At 51.2% G+C, this 15,120-nt stretch overlaps 2 protein-coding genes across 11 annotated transcripts in view; one reads left to right on the top strand and one right to left on the bottom strand.

Moving 5' to 3' along the window:
* TNIP1 (TNFAIP3 interacting protein 1) overlaps positions 1-3,227 on the top strand; it is a 57,596-nt gene extending 54,369 nt beyond the window's left edge. For 5 of the 10 annotated variants that reach the window (XM_023227021.2, XM_023227020.2, XM_023227019.2 and 2 more), the window contains 2 exons: positions 773-869; positions 2,439-3,223. In XM_023227021.2, the coding sequence (XP_023082789.1) occupies positions 773-869; positions 2,439-2,473 (132 nt within the window). In that variant the 3' untranslated portion in view covers positions 2,474-3,223. Of the gene's footprint in view, positions 1-755; positions 870-2,438 lie in introns of all 10 variants that reach the window. The other 5 variants (XM_023227026.2, XM_023227028.1, XM_023227027.1 and 2 more) reach the window with 5 other exon arrangements.
* Positions 3,228-4,157: 930 nt separating this feature from the next.
* GPX3 (glutathione peroxidase 3) lies at positions 4,158-12,736 on the bottom strand. The gene is made up of 5 exons (XM_023227030.3): positions 12,408-12,736; positions 7,668-7,821; positions 6,143-6,260; positions 5,622-5,721; positions 4,158-5,243 (listed from the first exon to the last, which is right to left on the bottom strand). The coding sequence occupies exons 1-5, from the start codon at positions 12,492-12,494 to the stop codon at positions 5,022-5,024; spliced, it is 681 nt and encodes a 226-aa protein (XP_023082798.1). The 5' UTR covers positions 12,495-12,736; the 3' UTR covers positions 4,158-5,021.
* Between the last annotated feature and the right edge of the window lie 2,384 nt (positions 12,737-15,120).

The raw sequence follows: 15,120 nt of genomic DNA on the forward strand, positions 1-15,120 counted from the left end.
TTCTTTTCTTTTCTTTTTTTTTTTTTTTGAGATGGAGTTTCACTCTTCTTTGCCCATGCTGGAGTGCAGTGACGTGATCTCAGCTCATTGCAACCTCTGCCTCCCAGGTTCAAGCTATTCTCCTGCCTCAGCCTCCAGAGTAGCTGGGATTACAGGCATGCACCACCACGCCTGGCTAATTTTTTGTATTTTTGGTAGAGATGGGGCTTCTCCATGTTGGCCAGGCTGGTCTCGAACTCCTGACCTCAGGTGATCCACCTGTCTCGGCCTCCCAAAGTGCTAGGATTACAGGCGTGAGCCACTGCGCGTGGCCTCTTTTCCCTTCTTATCATTCTTCCTCCAAAGATCTGCTGTTGCTTGTCCCATTTTCCCCAGTCCTCTGCCACAGCCCCACCTTAGGCATCCCAGCTCTCCCCTGGACCATTACAGAAACCTCCCTGGCTGGCCTCCTTTTCAGCTTCTCCCATATGAACATTCTTGGTACACATCTTTAAACACCAGAGTATAGTACGGCGCTTAAGAGATTGGCTCTGGATTTAGAAAGACCTGGACTCAAATCTAAGCTTAGCCGTTCTCCTTGCTGGATGACCTTCAGCAAGTGATCCCCTCTGAGCCTCAGATTCCTTACCTGTGAAATGGGAGTGCCAGCCCGGGTTGTTATAAAGATTCACTTATACTTGACTAATATAGATTTAGTATTGTCCTGGCACAGTAGGTGCTATTGTAATTTTCAGGTGTGGTTATTGATTATTAAGCACCAGTTTTGTCGCAGCCGGAATACACCTGGCGTCTACCTTGTGGAGGGGTTCGAAATCCAAATCAGAGCTCCCAAATGATGGACTCTCCCACAGCCAGGCCTACAGAACCAGGTGAGCCCCTAGTCGTGAGTCTTGGTCCTCCCTGGGGGAGATAACGTCTCATCTGCCAGCATTGCCTAAGTTTGGGATGATGTTGTTACTTTCTTATCTTGGTGGAGGAGAGGCCCAGCTTTCCAAAACAGTGTTGAATGGAGAGCGATGGCAGCCACAGAGGGAGGGGGGCTGAAACCATTCATTCTAGTGCATTATCTAAATGCCAGGCATTGTGCTAGGTGCTACGGATGCCAAGAGAACAGAAGCAGATATGGTCCTTGCCCTTATACAGCATAATGTCTAATGAGGGAGGCAGAAATGACTAAACAGACACCACACAGACAGGCTACACTCGAGTGCCCTAAAGGAAGAAGAGCAGGTTTCTGTGGGAGAAGATAGCAGAGGAAGCCAACCTAGACTAGGGGCTTAGGAGAGCTTCCCAGAGGCGGCAGCATTTGAGTTGAGACTCTCAGAATGAGTGGCACTAGTTAGGTGGAGAGGTAGGGGTGTCATGCTTTTGCAGAGAACATGACAAATGCAGAGGCCTTGGTGGGAGGAGGGGAAGTAGGGGAGCCGATTTGAGGATCGGAGGGAAGACCAGTGTGGCTGGAGCCAAGAACAAGGTGGGCAAAGAGAGGGGCAATGCAGGGTTCGGGATGTAGCCAGGCCCTGACCGTGCAGGCCTGCAGAGCATGGTGGGAGGCCTGGGTCTTATCCTCAGCATAATGTGTAGTCACTGGACATTTTTATAGCAGAGTGGTATGGCCATATTTCTCTTTGAAAAGTTCCCCTGACCATGGTGTCCACCATGAAAGGCTGAAGGACCTGGAGCTGTGTCCACTCGTCAAAAGACCGGGACCTTAGCGACTGCCATCGCTCCCTGCAGAGCTCTCATGGGGCACAAGGCACTGCCTCGCCTGTGAGACTTCTGGGAACACAATTGTAACTAGTGGGTGGGAATGACAGGGAGGTCAAGTCCATCGCAGCATGAAGAGGAACTTTCTAAGGGACACAGTTGTGCACAAATGGAGCCAGCTCTGGGAGGTAGCGAGTGTCCCTTTGCAGAAGGTGTGTGAGTAGAGGCCATGGGGTGGATACCTTGGAGGGGTTGTGATTTGGAGGATTTGGTGTTTGGAAGAAAGGATCGGACTGCTCAGTCATTTTCTGTTTTTCCCTGAAGAGCCCTACGAGTTCAGTGGAGCCCCTTAGAGGCTGCTTTGATGAGTGGTAGAGGTTGGTTTAATGGGAGGGGCTCCCTCCCCAGAACTGCTCCACTTCCGGGGTCTGGAGCCAGATTGGGTTCAAATCCTAGCCCCACTACTTCCTGGACCTGGAACTATGAGCAAGTCATTCAAAACCTCTTAGTGTCCCAGTTCCCTCTTCTACAATGGGATAATAACCTGCCTTCTTCATAGGGCTGGGGGAAGATTACATGACCAGCGTACCTAAGGTACTTAGCCCTGGCACTTGGTAGCACCCAGTAACCCTAGCTGTTACTTTTACTGTTCCCGTATTGCGTTCCATAAGAGACTTTGAAACTCACTCTACCAGATAATCATGAAGTCCTCAAAATTTTTGTTTATTTAGAGTCTCCAAAAAATGACCGTGAGGGGCCTCAGTGAGACCAGATTGTGTCATTTGGCTCCACCTTCGTCTTGCAGAGCCAGCTGACCTCAGATTGCCGAAAAACTAGAAGCCACTTGCACGGTGTGGCCAGAGCCTCAGCTGGATGAGAGGCTGAGATGGGTGGCCAGCTTGGACACCAGTCCCTGAACCGAGCTGTTTACAAGACTGGGGAGGCTCCACCCCGAAGGCTTTCATGTGTACTCTGATGAGAGTGACTGGGAAAAACTCACTTCCCTGCTGCTGAGTGGAGAGAGGTCTCATCCGGCTTTGACCTGCCATCTGTTGCAAAAGCCTCCAGGAGCAGCAATCCTAAGAGTGGGGTGCAGTTAAGATCCCCTTCCTTCAAAATCTCCCGGAAATGGTTTCAGGCCCTCTGGTGCCATGACCAGTTTGTGTGTGTGTTTAATTTTTGCTTCAAGCTCTAGCAGGACCTGCCCCACGCACACCCCTACCCCTCTGTGAGGAGCTGTGGGAAGTGTGGGTTTGTTTCCGGAACAGAAGAGAATGATGGATGTGGGGCCTTCTCCACCTCCACTCACAGTAGCCTTGCTGAAGCCATTGCAGATGGGAGAAGGTCATGCCAGCCAGGTCTGATGAGGGGCCCCAGCCTGAAGCTGCCAGGCCCTGAGGTTCAGACCCTGGACCCTGCAGCTGGAGGCCTGTGGTGCCAGAAGCCCAGATTAGGGTGGCTGTCCATCCCTGGATAGCTATTTGCACGAATCATGGACATAAATCCAAGTTGAAGATCAACATTCTGACTCATGTCCATTTATGCACTAATGTTCCCCTATCAACCCCCTGCTTTCCTGGATCCCTCCTTCTGTTCCCCTTTTCTTCCTTTCCCTGAGAGGGTCACCATTACTCAAGAGTAATGGTGACATATCAGGGCCTCCCTGAGGGTAGGGCAGCCAGGGGCAGTCGAAGGAGCCTAGGCCAGGACTCAGGGGACTTGGGTTTAAGTTCCAGTCCTGCCCCTCACTCATCAGGAGACCTAGGGCAAGGCGTGGCCCTTCTGTGAGCCTCAGTTTCCTCATCTGTCAAACAGAACCTCATCTTAACCTTAAATGACTTGAAGAACTGTGGGAGGGAATGAGAGTAGATCAGAACTGGTTTTATAAACTCCCAATGCTGAGTGACAGAAGCAGAGTGGGCCAAGGTAGGAGCCAAAAGCAGAGACCCAAAGCAAAGCATTCTCTGATTTCTTTTTTTTTTTTTTTAAGAGACAGTCTCACTGTGTTGCCCAGGTTGGAGTGCAGTGGCTATTCAGACTCAGTCACGGCGCACTATAGCCTCAAAATCCCACATCAGCCTCCCAAGTAGCTGGGGCTATAGGAGTGCGCCACTGCACCCAGCTATTAGGCTGTTGCAAAAGTAATTGTGATTTTTGCCCCTTTTTTGTAGCGGGGAGGGGCTCCCTCATGAAGATGCCACCCCTGACAGGGCTATGTGACCCTTGCACTCTGCCTTGGCTGATCTCGGAGAATTGTGGGGTGGGGAGGTAGCCTTGGATTTTGCCATATGGCGAAAACCGCAGTTACCTTTGCACCCACTGTAAAAAGTTTTTGTTGTTGTATGTGTTCTTTTCTCATCCTCCCCACTTTACCCGGCCCCACCTTCTCCTCCTCACTCCCCACCCAGGCGGGGGCAGCCACCATTGAAGAAGCACCACACACAGTAGGCTCAGCTGCTGCAGAAAGGCTTTTACTGGGCAGACGGGGGGTGAGTCTCATGCCAATGGACCAGTGAGGGGAGAGGGCACATCCTCTGAAGGAGCAGGGGTGGCATCCTGCCCAGGGGCCTTAGCCTGAATGCACTAAGAGCTGGCCCCTCAGACAGGCTCAGGGGAGGTCCGCCCACAAGGGCTTTGGGCCCCTCCGTCATGAAGATGCCACCCCTGACATGGGGTACGTGGCCCTTGCTCTCACATCTGTCTTGGCTGATCTCAGGGAGGTTGATCTCTCTCAGGGAGAACTGTGGGCTGGGGATGTAGCCTTGGGAGAGCCCTTCAGGAAGGAGGAGTTGGGGATTGGGCAGTGTGGAGTAGACCCAGAAACTTCTGGGGACGTCAGTGGTAGTTACTAATATTTGGAGGCAGTGGGAGATGCTGGCCCTAAGGTTGAGGTATCCATTAGAGCAGAACAATTGGACCTAGAGCTGGTTTTTCCTTTGGGTTTAGGTGTAAGTGAACTATTATCATTGGAATGGAGAACTGGAGAGAAAGGGTTGTTATTCTCCAGCATTACACAGCTGCAGGCACACAGATGGTACACGTTCCCAGAAAGACACATAGACATGTGGCTGTACACCCATACACACACACAGTCACGCACACCTGTAGGCCTGTGTGTAAACACCCACATGCACCCACACTCACATGCCTGGCAGTACAGACACAGAACTGTATGCATCCATTTGTGCCAGGCTGGGGCCTCGAGTGATAGGAAAGGGGTCTGTGGTGGGTAGATAGTGTGGTTGGAGACACGGATTCCTTCCTGAACAAAGTCCCTCCCCTACATGGTGGACACGGGATGAGACAGCCTTCAGTTACTTCCTCTTGAGCCCCAGGGCTGCCTGCCGCCTCATGTAGGACAGGATGTCCATCTTGACGTTGCTGATCGTGGTCCGGTGGTGCCAGCGCATGACAGGTATACCATCTGGCCCCACCAGGAACTTCTCAAAGTTCCAGCGGATGTCGTGGACCTTCATGGGTTCCCAAAAGAGGCGGTCAGATGTACCCAGGAGCTCCGAGGTGGGAGGACAGGAGTTCTAGAGCAGGGATGAGAGGAGTGTCAACCTTGCTTGAGGCCACTTGACCCTCTTCCTTCCTAGACCTTGCTGGGGGGTGGGAGAACAGCCTGGCCCTGAGAAAAGAGCTCCAGTTTGGGAGTTAGAAGAATGACTGCCAGTGCCAGCTGTGGCTCTAGAAGATTGTGAAACCCTTAGTATGTTCACTCTGGGTCCTCCTTCTGGGCCTTTCCTGTAAAATGGGCCAATGAGACCCTAATCAGGGTCTGCAGAGCCACAATAGATACCAAGAAACTCCCCAAGAGCCCAGGGGCAGGGGAGGCGGCATGGGCCTTCACGGTGTGGACTGGAGCCAAGAGGGGCTGCAGTCCCAGCCAACACAGGTGGGAGCTCACTCACCTTTAGGAAAGTGTAGAATTTCTGCTCTTTCTCTCCATTCACATCCCCTTTCTCAAAGAGCTGGAAATTAGGGACAAAGCCTCCACCTGGTCGGACATACCTGTTGAGGAATGTTCTTAGGTGGGTTCCGAGGAGGTGGGCACAGGACTCAGAAATGAGAGGAAGGGACAGAACAGGGGAGGGGGGTGTTGGGGGTCTGGATTTATTCCACAGTGGGAAGCAGGAGCCAGTGAATGTGCAGTGGGTGTAGGCATAATGTGAGTCCGCGGTCTTCCTTTCCAGCCTGGTCCCTTTTCAGTGTCCCCCCACCTCGGTGCTCCCCGCAGATGCACATCACAACTAGTCATGTCTGTCCTTTTCCCTCTTTTGTCCCTTCCCTTCCATTCCCTCATTTGACTGGGGATCCTAGAAGAGGAGAGTGGTTCTTGGTGGCTGATAAATGTTCACCATGAATTGGGGTTGATACAAGACACATGGGCCATGTGAGAGGTACTTTCTTAGGATGCTGAGTGAGCACTCACTTGAGGCTGGGAAGGATCTCTGAGTTCTCGCCTGGTTCCTGTTTTCCAAATTGGTTGCAGGGAAAGCCGAGAATGACCAGACCGAATGGTGCAAGCTCTTCCTGTAGTGCATTCAGTTCTGGGCCAAAGAGAAAGAGCAGACATGGGAGTATCCTGGCAAGGAGCCCTGTCTCATCCACTCCACTCCCCCAGCTCACCTGGCTGTGCCACTGGAACTAACGAGGCCCGAGAAAGGGAGGGACTTGCCCAAGATCACCAGTGAGTTCACAGCAATGCTGGGACTCAGGTCCTATCCTCTTGACTCTAATCTGGATGGATTGAAGGTTTGGGGGAAAAGAATAATACCCTTCCTCAAATCAGCTGTCAGTCACCTGCCCGTTGCCAAGGCCCTCCACCTGGGCCAGTTGGAGCACTCATTCAGGGCCCTCAGGATTGAGTTTCCTGGAGCAAGAACTATCCAACCCTGGATACAAGGCAGAGACCTTCTTTGGGGTGAGGTTACAACCCTCCCATAATCTTTGGCAAATCAGGAACATAGATGAGGCCCTGGCCCAGCTCCCCAGTTTCCTCAGTGTCCCCTGGTCTCTTTTGCAGCAGCACCCTGCCCATCTCTTGCCCAAACGCACTGTGCTCTGTTCCAAGGCTAGAGAGAAGCATCCCAGACAGAGCACTCACAACCACTGGACCACCCGACCGCCGTCCTTCCACTTAACGGGAATTCGCCTGATTGCCAGGCAGAGCATGGAGGGTCAAATTGTCCTTGCCTCCCTGACCCCCTGCCAGCAGACTGCTCAGCCCCAAAGCGTTTTCCCCTGGGTGCTGTCACTTGCCTTTGGTTGCCTGTTCCCCTAGCCTCTGTGTTCTACCCCAGCTAGGGAGAAAGGAGTAAGCATATCAGGAGATCATGAAACCTGGGCCAAATGCCTTATTCTGCCACTAATAGCTTTGTGACTCTGCTTAAGTTGTGTCTTCACTCTGAGTCTTGGTTTCCTATCTGTAAATTGAGAAGAGGGGAAGGCTAAACTAGATCATCTTCGAAGTTTATTTTAGAATGGGCATTAGAAGTGTAGCCTGCCCCTTCATCCCACTACACCACGCATACACTCTGGGGCCTCGAGGCAATTTGCCTGCTTTCCAGAGAGCTGCCAAGAGAAGCACCAAAGCAGATGGGGCTGAGGGAAAATGAGACATTCTCAGCAAGATGGAGCTCCAGTTATCATCTCATGCTGCAGCCAAAGGGAGCTCTAATCACAAACCTAATCTCCATCCCTCTGCCTTTAGGGTGGTTGAGGTGCCCAGAGATGAAGATGGATAACTGGGAATCTCCTAGAACATGTCCAAAGGCAATCAGACCTCAGGCTTATATAATCATCTTCACAAAACCACGGAACACGGTGGAGCTGGGAAAAGGGGCTTGGACTCTCATGATTGCCATCACCCTTCCCCCTGTGCACCAGAAAAGATCCTGTGATTGAAATATGCCATACAGCCCCAAATAAAGCAGGGAGGAAGGGTGGGCTCTTACCAATGTACTGGCCCGTCAGGCCTCAGTAGGTGGCCACGTTGACAAAGAGGACGTATTTGCCAGTGTACTGCTTGAAGGGGATGTACTCCTCCCCATCAATGGTGAGGGCTCCGTACTCGTAAATGGTGCCGCTCATGCCACCATGGCAGTCCATCTGGAACACAGAAAGGCCATAAAAGGAGCAGTTAGAGCTGAAAGGGAACTTGGACATTCCATTTTCAAAAGAATGAAAGATCCCAACAGGGAGAGTGACTTTCTCAAAATCATCACCGAGAATTGGAACTGGACTAGCACCGAGGTCTCCTAATTCCTTGTGTAAGATAATGATTTTGAAAGCACTTCACAAGTGCTTATTAGGTGCTTACTATTAAGTGCTTAATACGTGAGTGCTTAAGTGCTTAATAAGCACTTAATAAGTGAGTGCTATGGAGCCCTGGAGAATGACTTATTTTGCTAATTACTTCCACATCACATGTCAACTTCAGAATATTTACTGGGCTCTCAGGGAGACTGCCCTAAAGCTGATGGCTGGGTTCCTGGACAGGCTGATGGAGACTGGTTGGGTGGCTGTTGGAATACTCCAGGCCATTGAGGATGAGAGCCTGAACTAGGCCAGTGTGAAGGAAAAACTGAAGAGAAAGGAGGAAGAGGCAGTATGGACATGGTCATTCAGAGGCTCCCAATCTGGAAGACAGGAAAGATGAGGCTGTTGTTACCAAATAGGGAAGCAGGACTGAGAGCCAGGCATGGGGGAAAGGGCTGTGGCGAGGTAGGGAAAAGCAACAATACCTGCAGGTGTTAATGTTCCGGGTCTGAGCCGGCTGGTGATGACCCTTATGCCTTCCTACCTCCCCAGCTGCTGCTCACAGTCAGCCTCCAGGGCAAGGAGGGACAGAGTACAGTGGACTGTGGGCTGGGAGACCTGGGCTCCACGTCCCTCTGCCATTAACTCCCTGTGTGGTCTTGGACTGGCCCTTTCTTTTCTTCGGACCTGAGTTTCCTCATTTATAAAATGAGAACCTTGAACCGAACCAGCTCTTCAACCAGGTCAACCATGATGGCTTGATAGGATCACGATCAGTGGGAGAGGGGGGATTGGGCTCACTGCTGGCTAGTAGGATGTGGCTTATGAGCCTACTCTGCCTCTACCTCATCCCTGACACAGACAACAAAACTCTGAGACTACCCTTGAAAGGATGTCTGTCATTGCATCATTGACACAGTTTGGCAGGTGGGCTGGTCGTGATGGGAAAGGAAAACCTTGAAACCATTGTATAAGGTTGTCTTTAAGGTCCTTTGTAGCCTTGATATCCTTTGAAAGGTGGGCAGACAATAAACAAATAGAATGCAAAGTAGCATTATAGACCAGGAGAGGACAGAGACAGGTGGCTGGAGTTAGAGAAGCAAATTCACTCCCTCTCTTCCCTTCAGTTCTGGAGGACTTGCTGTTGAGGCAAGGAACCTGGGCCTGACCAGGTGAAGGGAGTGATCCATGCTGGCAGGGCGTGGCCCCTGCACAGTGTGCAGAAGAGCTGCCTCTGTCATGAAGCAGGCCTGCTGAGTCGGGCGAGGCTGCGCTTCCTCCGCCAGGCCATTCCCTGGCAGCTGCAAGCTCTCTTCCTGGCACTGGTGCAAACTTCCTGCTTTACATGAGTCTAATATTCCACACCCTGTGACTTTTGGTGGGTGCTGGAGGCAGGCCCAAGACCTAAGATCAACATTCCTCCTGCTCCTGGAGCTCCTCGTTCCAGCTGGCGCCATTTCCACCTTAAAATGCAGACAGACTGGGACACAACAAATACACCCTAGACCGCCACAAAGGTCTAGTGGCCAGAAAGCCAGGCACCTCTATAGCCTGTCCACTTTTTTAACTCTGCCATGATCCAAAAATGAACTCCGAGACATGGAAGAAAAAGAGATGACAGGTTGTCCTAATAATGGGAGCTTGTAAACAGAAGGACCAGCTTCTGGACACAGTTTCAGTCTGGGGGTGTGGCAAGGAGAACCCTATTTCATTAGCTTCTGTTTTTTGCTGGCTGCCTGGCTCTGAGCAAGTCACTTTCACTGTCTGGGCATATAATGTCCAGGGAGATAAGCACGCTGCTGCCCAGAATGGTTGGGAGAATCTATTGGCAGAACAAAACAGGCATGGAATCTCTTGGAACAAAATCCCATGTCAAGGGATAGTGGGGGTCAGAAGGTGGCCCACGAGTGGAGAAGCCACAGCTGTGCTCCCCACTGATCACTGCAACTCAGTCCTCTATGAGTCCTCTTCCCTTCTCTGGGCACATGGAATCCCAGAGCACTGCATCTGAAACAGTGGCTGAAGGAGATAACGGGGAGAGGCCATGACAGTGCCTCAATCCTCCCATAGCTGGGCAAGAGAGGAGGGTTCTGGTGGCTTAAAAGTTGGATGATGGGACTCAGCCAGGACTCTGGCTGGCTGGGGCTGCTGGTCTTGTGTCTTTCTCCTCTCCTGTCTTACCACTCCTATCAATATGATGCTGTGAGAAGTGGTCTGGGAGGCTGGAGACCTGAGTGCTGGGCTTTGCTGTGTCTCTGATGTCATGTGACCCCCTTTCCTGGGGCTCCCGCTCCTCCATTGTAAGATGGAGTCAGGTTCAGGGCTGTCTTAAAGGCTCTTTAACTCTGTCAGCCTGTGGTTCCATGATTCTCTCTGCCAGGTTTAGTCACCTAGAAACCAGCGGTTACTAGGATCCCACGCACGTCAGCAGTTGTCACTCTTTCCGGCTTCTGCAGTCCTTTTGTAGAGACAAGGAGGCTGGGCAGTCTGAAGCTGGACTGGGGAGGGGATGCAGCAAGAAGAGGAGGACCCCATCTGTTCCCTAGCCTCTTCCTTTGAATTGGTAGGAGGCAAACACCTCTCTGGGGCTGAGTCCCCTTTCATCCATTCCATTCTCCACATGCCCCATAACCCTATCCCTTTACCCTGGGGCTGGGGGTGAGGTGAGTGGTTGGGTCCTAACCCAGAGCTAAGACATCTCAACTCTAAGAACTTGGGAGCAGAGATGGGCATGCCCAGGCTTTCATTAGCCAGCAAGTCCTGACTGGTTCTATGTGATATGATTACACCTCACCCTAAAACTTTTCTAGACCATCCCCATCCTATTCTCTCTGAGTCCATTTATCCCTCCCCAGAGTTCTGCAGAGAAGACACAGCTATGATGAGTTATTCATAGAGTCCAGGTTCTCCCCGCTAGCCTTCTTGAGGCAGGGCCCAATTTGTACCTTCTTTGACCCTCCCCAGTCTGAGAGGTGGGGACTCACTCCATGGTGCTGGCCTCTCTATGGCCCACCCCCAACATCAATGTTGAAAATCGACCCCATTCCTGACCTGGAAAATGCCTTCTGAGTTGGGGATTATGGACAGGGATGGATAAAAAGGAGGGGGCTTGGACAAAGTGGCTTCACATCCATTTAGACTGACTCCAAGGAGAGGCTGATTAATGGGATTTAGGCTAAGGACAGAAAGGGGGTGAGTAACATGGAAGGAAGCCTGTGCTTGCAATGGGCTTCCTGAGAAGTGGATAGAATTTTGGAAACGGACTCCTAGACTCATAAGATCTTAATTAAAGTGAAGGCCCAGAGGATTTTAGAAACACAAGCTCAGAGCTTGCAAAAATGTGAGTTATGCGTGTTGGGAGGTTGGAGACAGAAATTGCTCTCTTTGAGTCTATCCCTACACCTGGCTTCTGCCTCCTTCCCCACCCACTCCCACTCCCTGGGTAGAGGAGAGGTCTACAGAGTCCACCCTGGTACACACTGTCCAAGGAGATCAGCATGCTGGCTCATCCCACTCTTGGTCTCAGTATCCCCACTCCAGGTATGGGCCACACACCTGCTGGAAATAGACCGAGGCTCCAGAGAATTCTACCTCTCCTTCTGAATTAGCAGTCCCCAGCTTTCTCCAACTACCAGGTTTCCTCAGGCTAATGACAGTGGGTCCTGGGTAGTGAGGCTGCCCCAGAGGAGGAAATTGCAGAGAACAGCTTGTGGATTTTTCAGCTTCTCCAAGCATCCCCTCTGAGGCCGTCATCTTCATCGTGCCCCATGCACTCCCACCCCCAAATTCCCGCCTGCAGATGGAGAAACGGGGATCCAGGAACAGGTAAGGACTCAGGGTCCTGAGTGTTCTGCACTGTCACTCCAGAGCTCTTTCTGGCACTGATCTCTGCCTCTTCTACCAATGCCCTGAATCCAAGTGGCCATTTCTACCTGCCTGCATCATTCTTGGGCTAGAAGAGCACCCCACTGCAGTTCTTCAGGATCAGGCTCACCCAGCTGCCTCTCCCCTTTCTCGTTGTCTGTCTCCCTGGGAACTTGCACAGCCCACCCAGACGCCAGGCATTTTTTCTGTGACGCCCTCCCTCTCAGGTCCTACTGAAGGGGAGCAGCTCAGGCACGGAGGTGACATAGATGTAGCAAGGCGATCCCCGAGGTGGCAGTGGGGAGAAAGTGCGAGCTCGGGGAAAGAGACCTTCCTGCCTTAGTCATTCTGCCCGCCTGAAGCACCAGGTTTCGGCTCTCCAACAGATGGAACTACGAGACGACGACGGTCGGGGGCGGGGTCGCAGCGGCAAAAGGGGTTCAGGGGGGTCCCTCGCACCTGGGGATCTTCCATCTGGCGGGGAGCCTGGGAAAAGGGGTGCATTGCACTAAGCACTGGACACCGAGGGGCTAGGTTTGTTCTCCTGGCCCCCGGCCCGGAGGCTCACTCACCTTCGACTTCTCTTGTCCCCGGCTCTGCGGGAGGAAGCCGGCCAGGAGCAGGGAGAGCAGGCAGGACGCCTGCAGCAGCCGGGCCATGGCGGGCTGGGGGCACACGCAGGGTCGCCTGAGTCGCTGCCTGATCCCTGGCCACCGTCCGTCTGAGGTGTCCGGCGCTCGCAGCCACCTTTCAAGCCCTCGGGTGTGACCAATCCGCGGCCAAGCCGGGGCCCTTGCAGCCAATCGCTAGGCGGCTGGGATTTCAGGGGCGGGCGCGATTTGCCCTCAGCTCCCGCTTCCCCGGCCCGGGGGGACAGTGACATAAGCAAATCTGGGCAGAGAGGTGGAAGTCAAGTCCCTGTGGACGTGGGAGGCGGTCCCTTCCTCTTTTGGCTCCAAAGTGCGAATGGAGGCGGGCACAGCGGTCTCCATTACAGCGAAGGCAAGGGGCTAATAGCACCCAAGAACTGATGGAAGTCTGCATTCTGGGAAGCATTCCTTATTCCTATCGAGGCTTTAAAAACACCTTGCGATGGTCCTCTGGAAATTGAGGGTTTAAAATTTCAGCAAGATCTGAAGTTAAACTTCCAAAAACATTTACTATATATAGGGTTAGTACTTAAGAAACAAAGAGTGGGTGTCCTGGGATTTTTGAAAACCCCATTCTGGTTAGGGCACTGGGACTGTAGGGACAGAGAAGGTGGGGTGCCTTTCCTCCCCATCATATAGGGTCACAGCTGACATACCTGTAGCAAAAGACAGGTTAGCAAGAAAAAAGCATAACAGATTTATTTAATTAAAGTTTTCTGTGACATGAGAGTCTTCAGAAATGAAGACCCAAAAACTCAAGGAAAACTGTTTATTTTTAGGCTTAGATTCTATGAAGATCATGGAAATGCGCAGAAATGTGAGTGGAGAAAAAGGGAATGGTCTAATAGTAATAAACGGAGTGGGAAACCCAGCAAGGCTTGTCTGTTTGTATCCTTGGCCTATCTGTGGCTAAACCACCTGGTTTAGAAGCAGAAAATAAATTTGCTCCCTGTGTAGTCTTTAACATGTGGCAGTTCCTTTCTGGGCCTCAGTTTCCTCAGCTGTGTAATGATGGGATCGATTTGTGATCTCCAGTGCCCTTCTGACTCTGGCTAGATGACTTGTTTCTAAAGTAAGTGACAGACCGAGACCAGGAGTCCTTTGAGAATAGGGCCCATAATCACTACCTGGCACAGGACCTAGCAGACAACAGATGTAAAATATTTGCTGACTTAATCATTCATTACATTAAAAAACAAAATCTCCATGGAACACTTATGATCAGGCCAGGCAGTTCTAGGGCTGGGCTGTTTAGGTATGATCCTGTCCACAGATGGGGAATGTGTTTGGAATCAGTCTCAAATCTGACCACCAGAGTCAACTGGGAAGGCTTTAATACAGATTCCTGGACCCCACTTTGGAGTCATTGCATTAGAATCTCTAGGGGCAGAAGCTGAGAATCTGCCTTCAGATATGTTCTAAAGGTTATTGTGAGGCAGTTGGCCTGGCTGTAGCCTTGATAGTGTGAGTCCTAGGATTAAGTGCCTTCTAGAACTTTCTTCTGACCAAGAAATGCCTTGAGAAACCATACCTTTACTATGATTAAAGGTATTAACATCCCCATTGGAATTTGGAAGATGTTTCTCAAGTTTTGCATTCTCTGTGAAGTCTTCCCACCTCGAACCACAGCCTGTCGAAGTGGAAGGAACCTCAGAGGCCAGGAAGTCTTTAGCTGAGTTAAAGCCTGGGAGCATACGAACAATGGCTGACACACAGTAAGTGCTCAATACGTTTTATTTAACCACCTCATTTCACTGAATCCTAGAGATGAGGAGCAATTTACCCAAGTTCCCATAACCAACTGATGGCAGGGAGGGAATCAGAATCCAGGTCTCTAGACTCAGTCTCAGGCCCTCTCCATGTTGTTCTGTTGTCTTTTGAGGTTTGTATTTACCCAAAAATATAAACATCTGTGTACACATCAGTTTATCAGAAATCCATTGTTCCTTAGCATCAGCTGGCATCTAGTGACCCTCAAAATAGGCACCTAGCAACATGTTAACACCATGAGAGATGCTAAAGAGTTGTCTAGAAGCCAAAGCCCCTGCCCCTAAAGGTGTTTCCAGCAGAGACCAGCAGGGTAAGGGACGGGAAGGTACCTAGGGTCACACAAGCGCAGGCTGGCACCTGGCAGCAGGCATCTCTCTATATTTTGCACCTTCTGTGTCTCACTTGTCTCACCTTAATCCCGGTGGTCTCTTTGGGGGAGACAAGAAGGAGTCAGATACCTGAGATGCTACCCCTGGATTGCTACAGACAGTAATAAAGTTACTTTCCTTCTCTGATCTCAGTTGTCCACCTATTTATCAAGGATCTTTGACTGTCTCTCAGTGGTGGTGTCTGTGGCTTTTCATTCCTAAGGATATAAGGATAGCCTGAACCATACAAAACAGAAGTACAAAACTGATGACATGGACAGTGGGGTGGGGAGGGTGGGAGAGCCTGCCCTGGCATTAAGAAGGGCCTTTATGCTGCAGTCAGCTTTTAAAGGAGGTCTAACGATTGGCACAAAGAGCATGACAATGAAAACAATGAGAATGAAAACAATACTTCCCAATATTTTCATCAGCAGCCTTTTAAATACATTTGGTTGACTTGTTCTCAAGGACCCTATGTTTTGAAATACATCGTTCTC

This window comes from Piliocolobus tephrosceles, chromosome 4 (genome assembly GCF_002776525.5).
Source record: "Piliocolobus tephrosceles isolate RC106 chromosome 4, ASM277652v3, whole genome shotgun sequence".
In the NCBI taxonomy this organism is placed as follows: Eukaryota; Metazoa; Chordata; class Mammalia; order Primates; family Cercopithecidae; genus Piliocolobus; species Piliocolobus tephrosceles.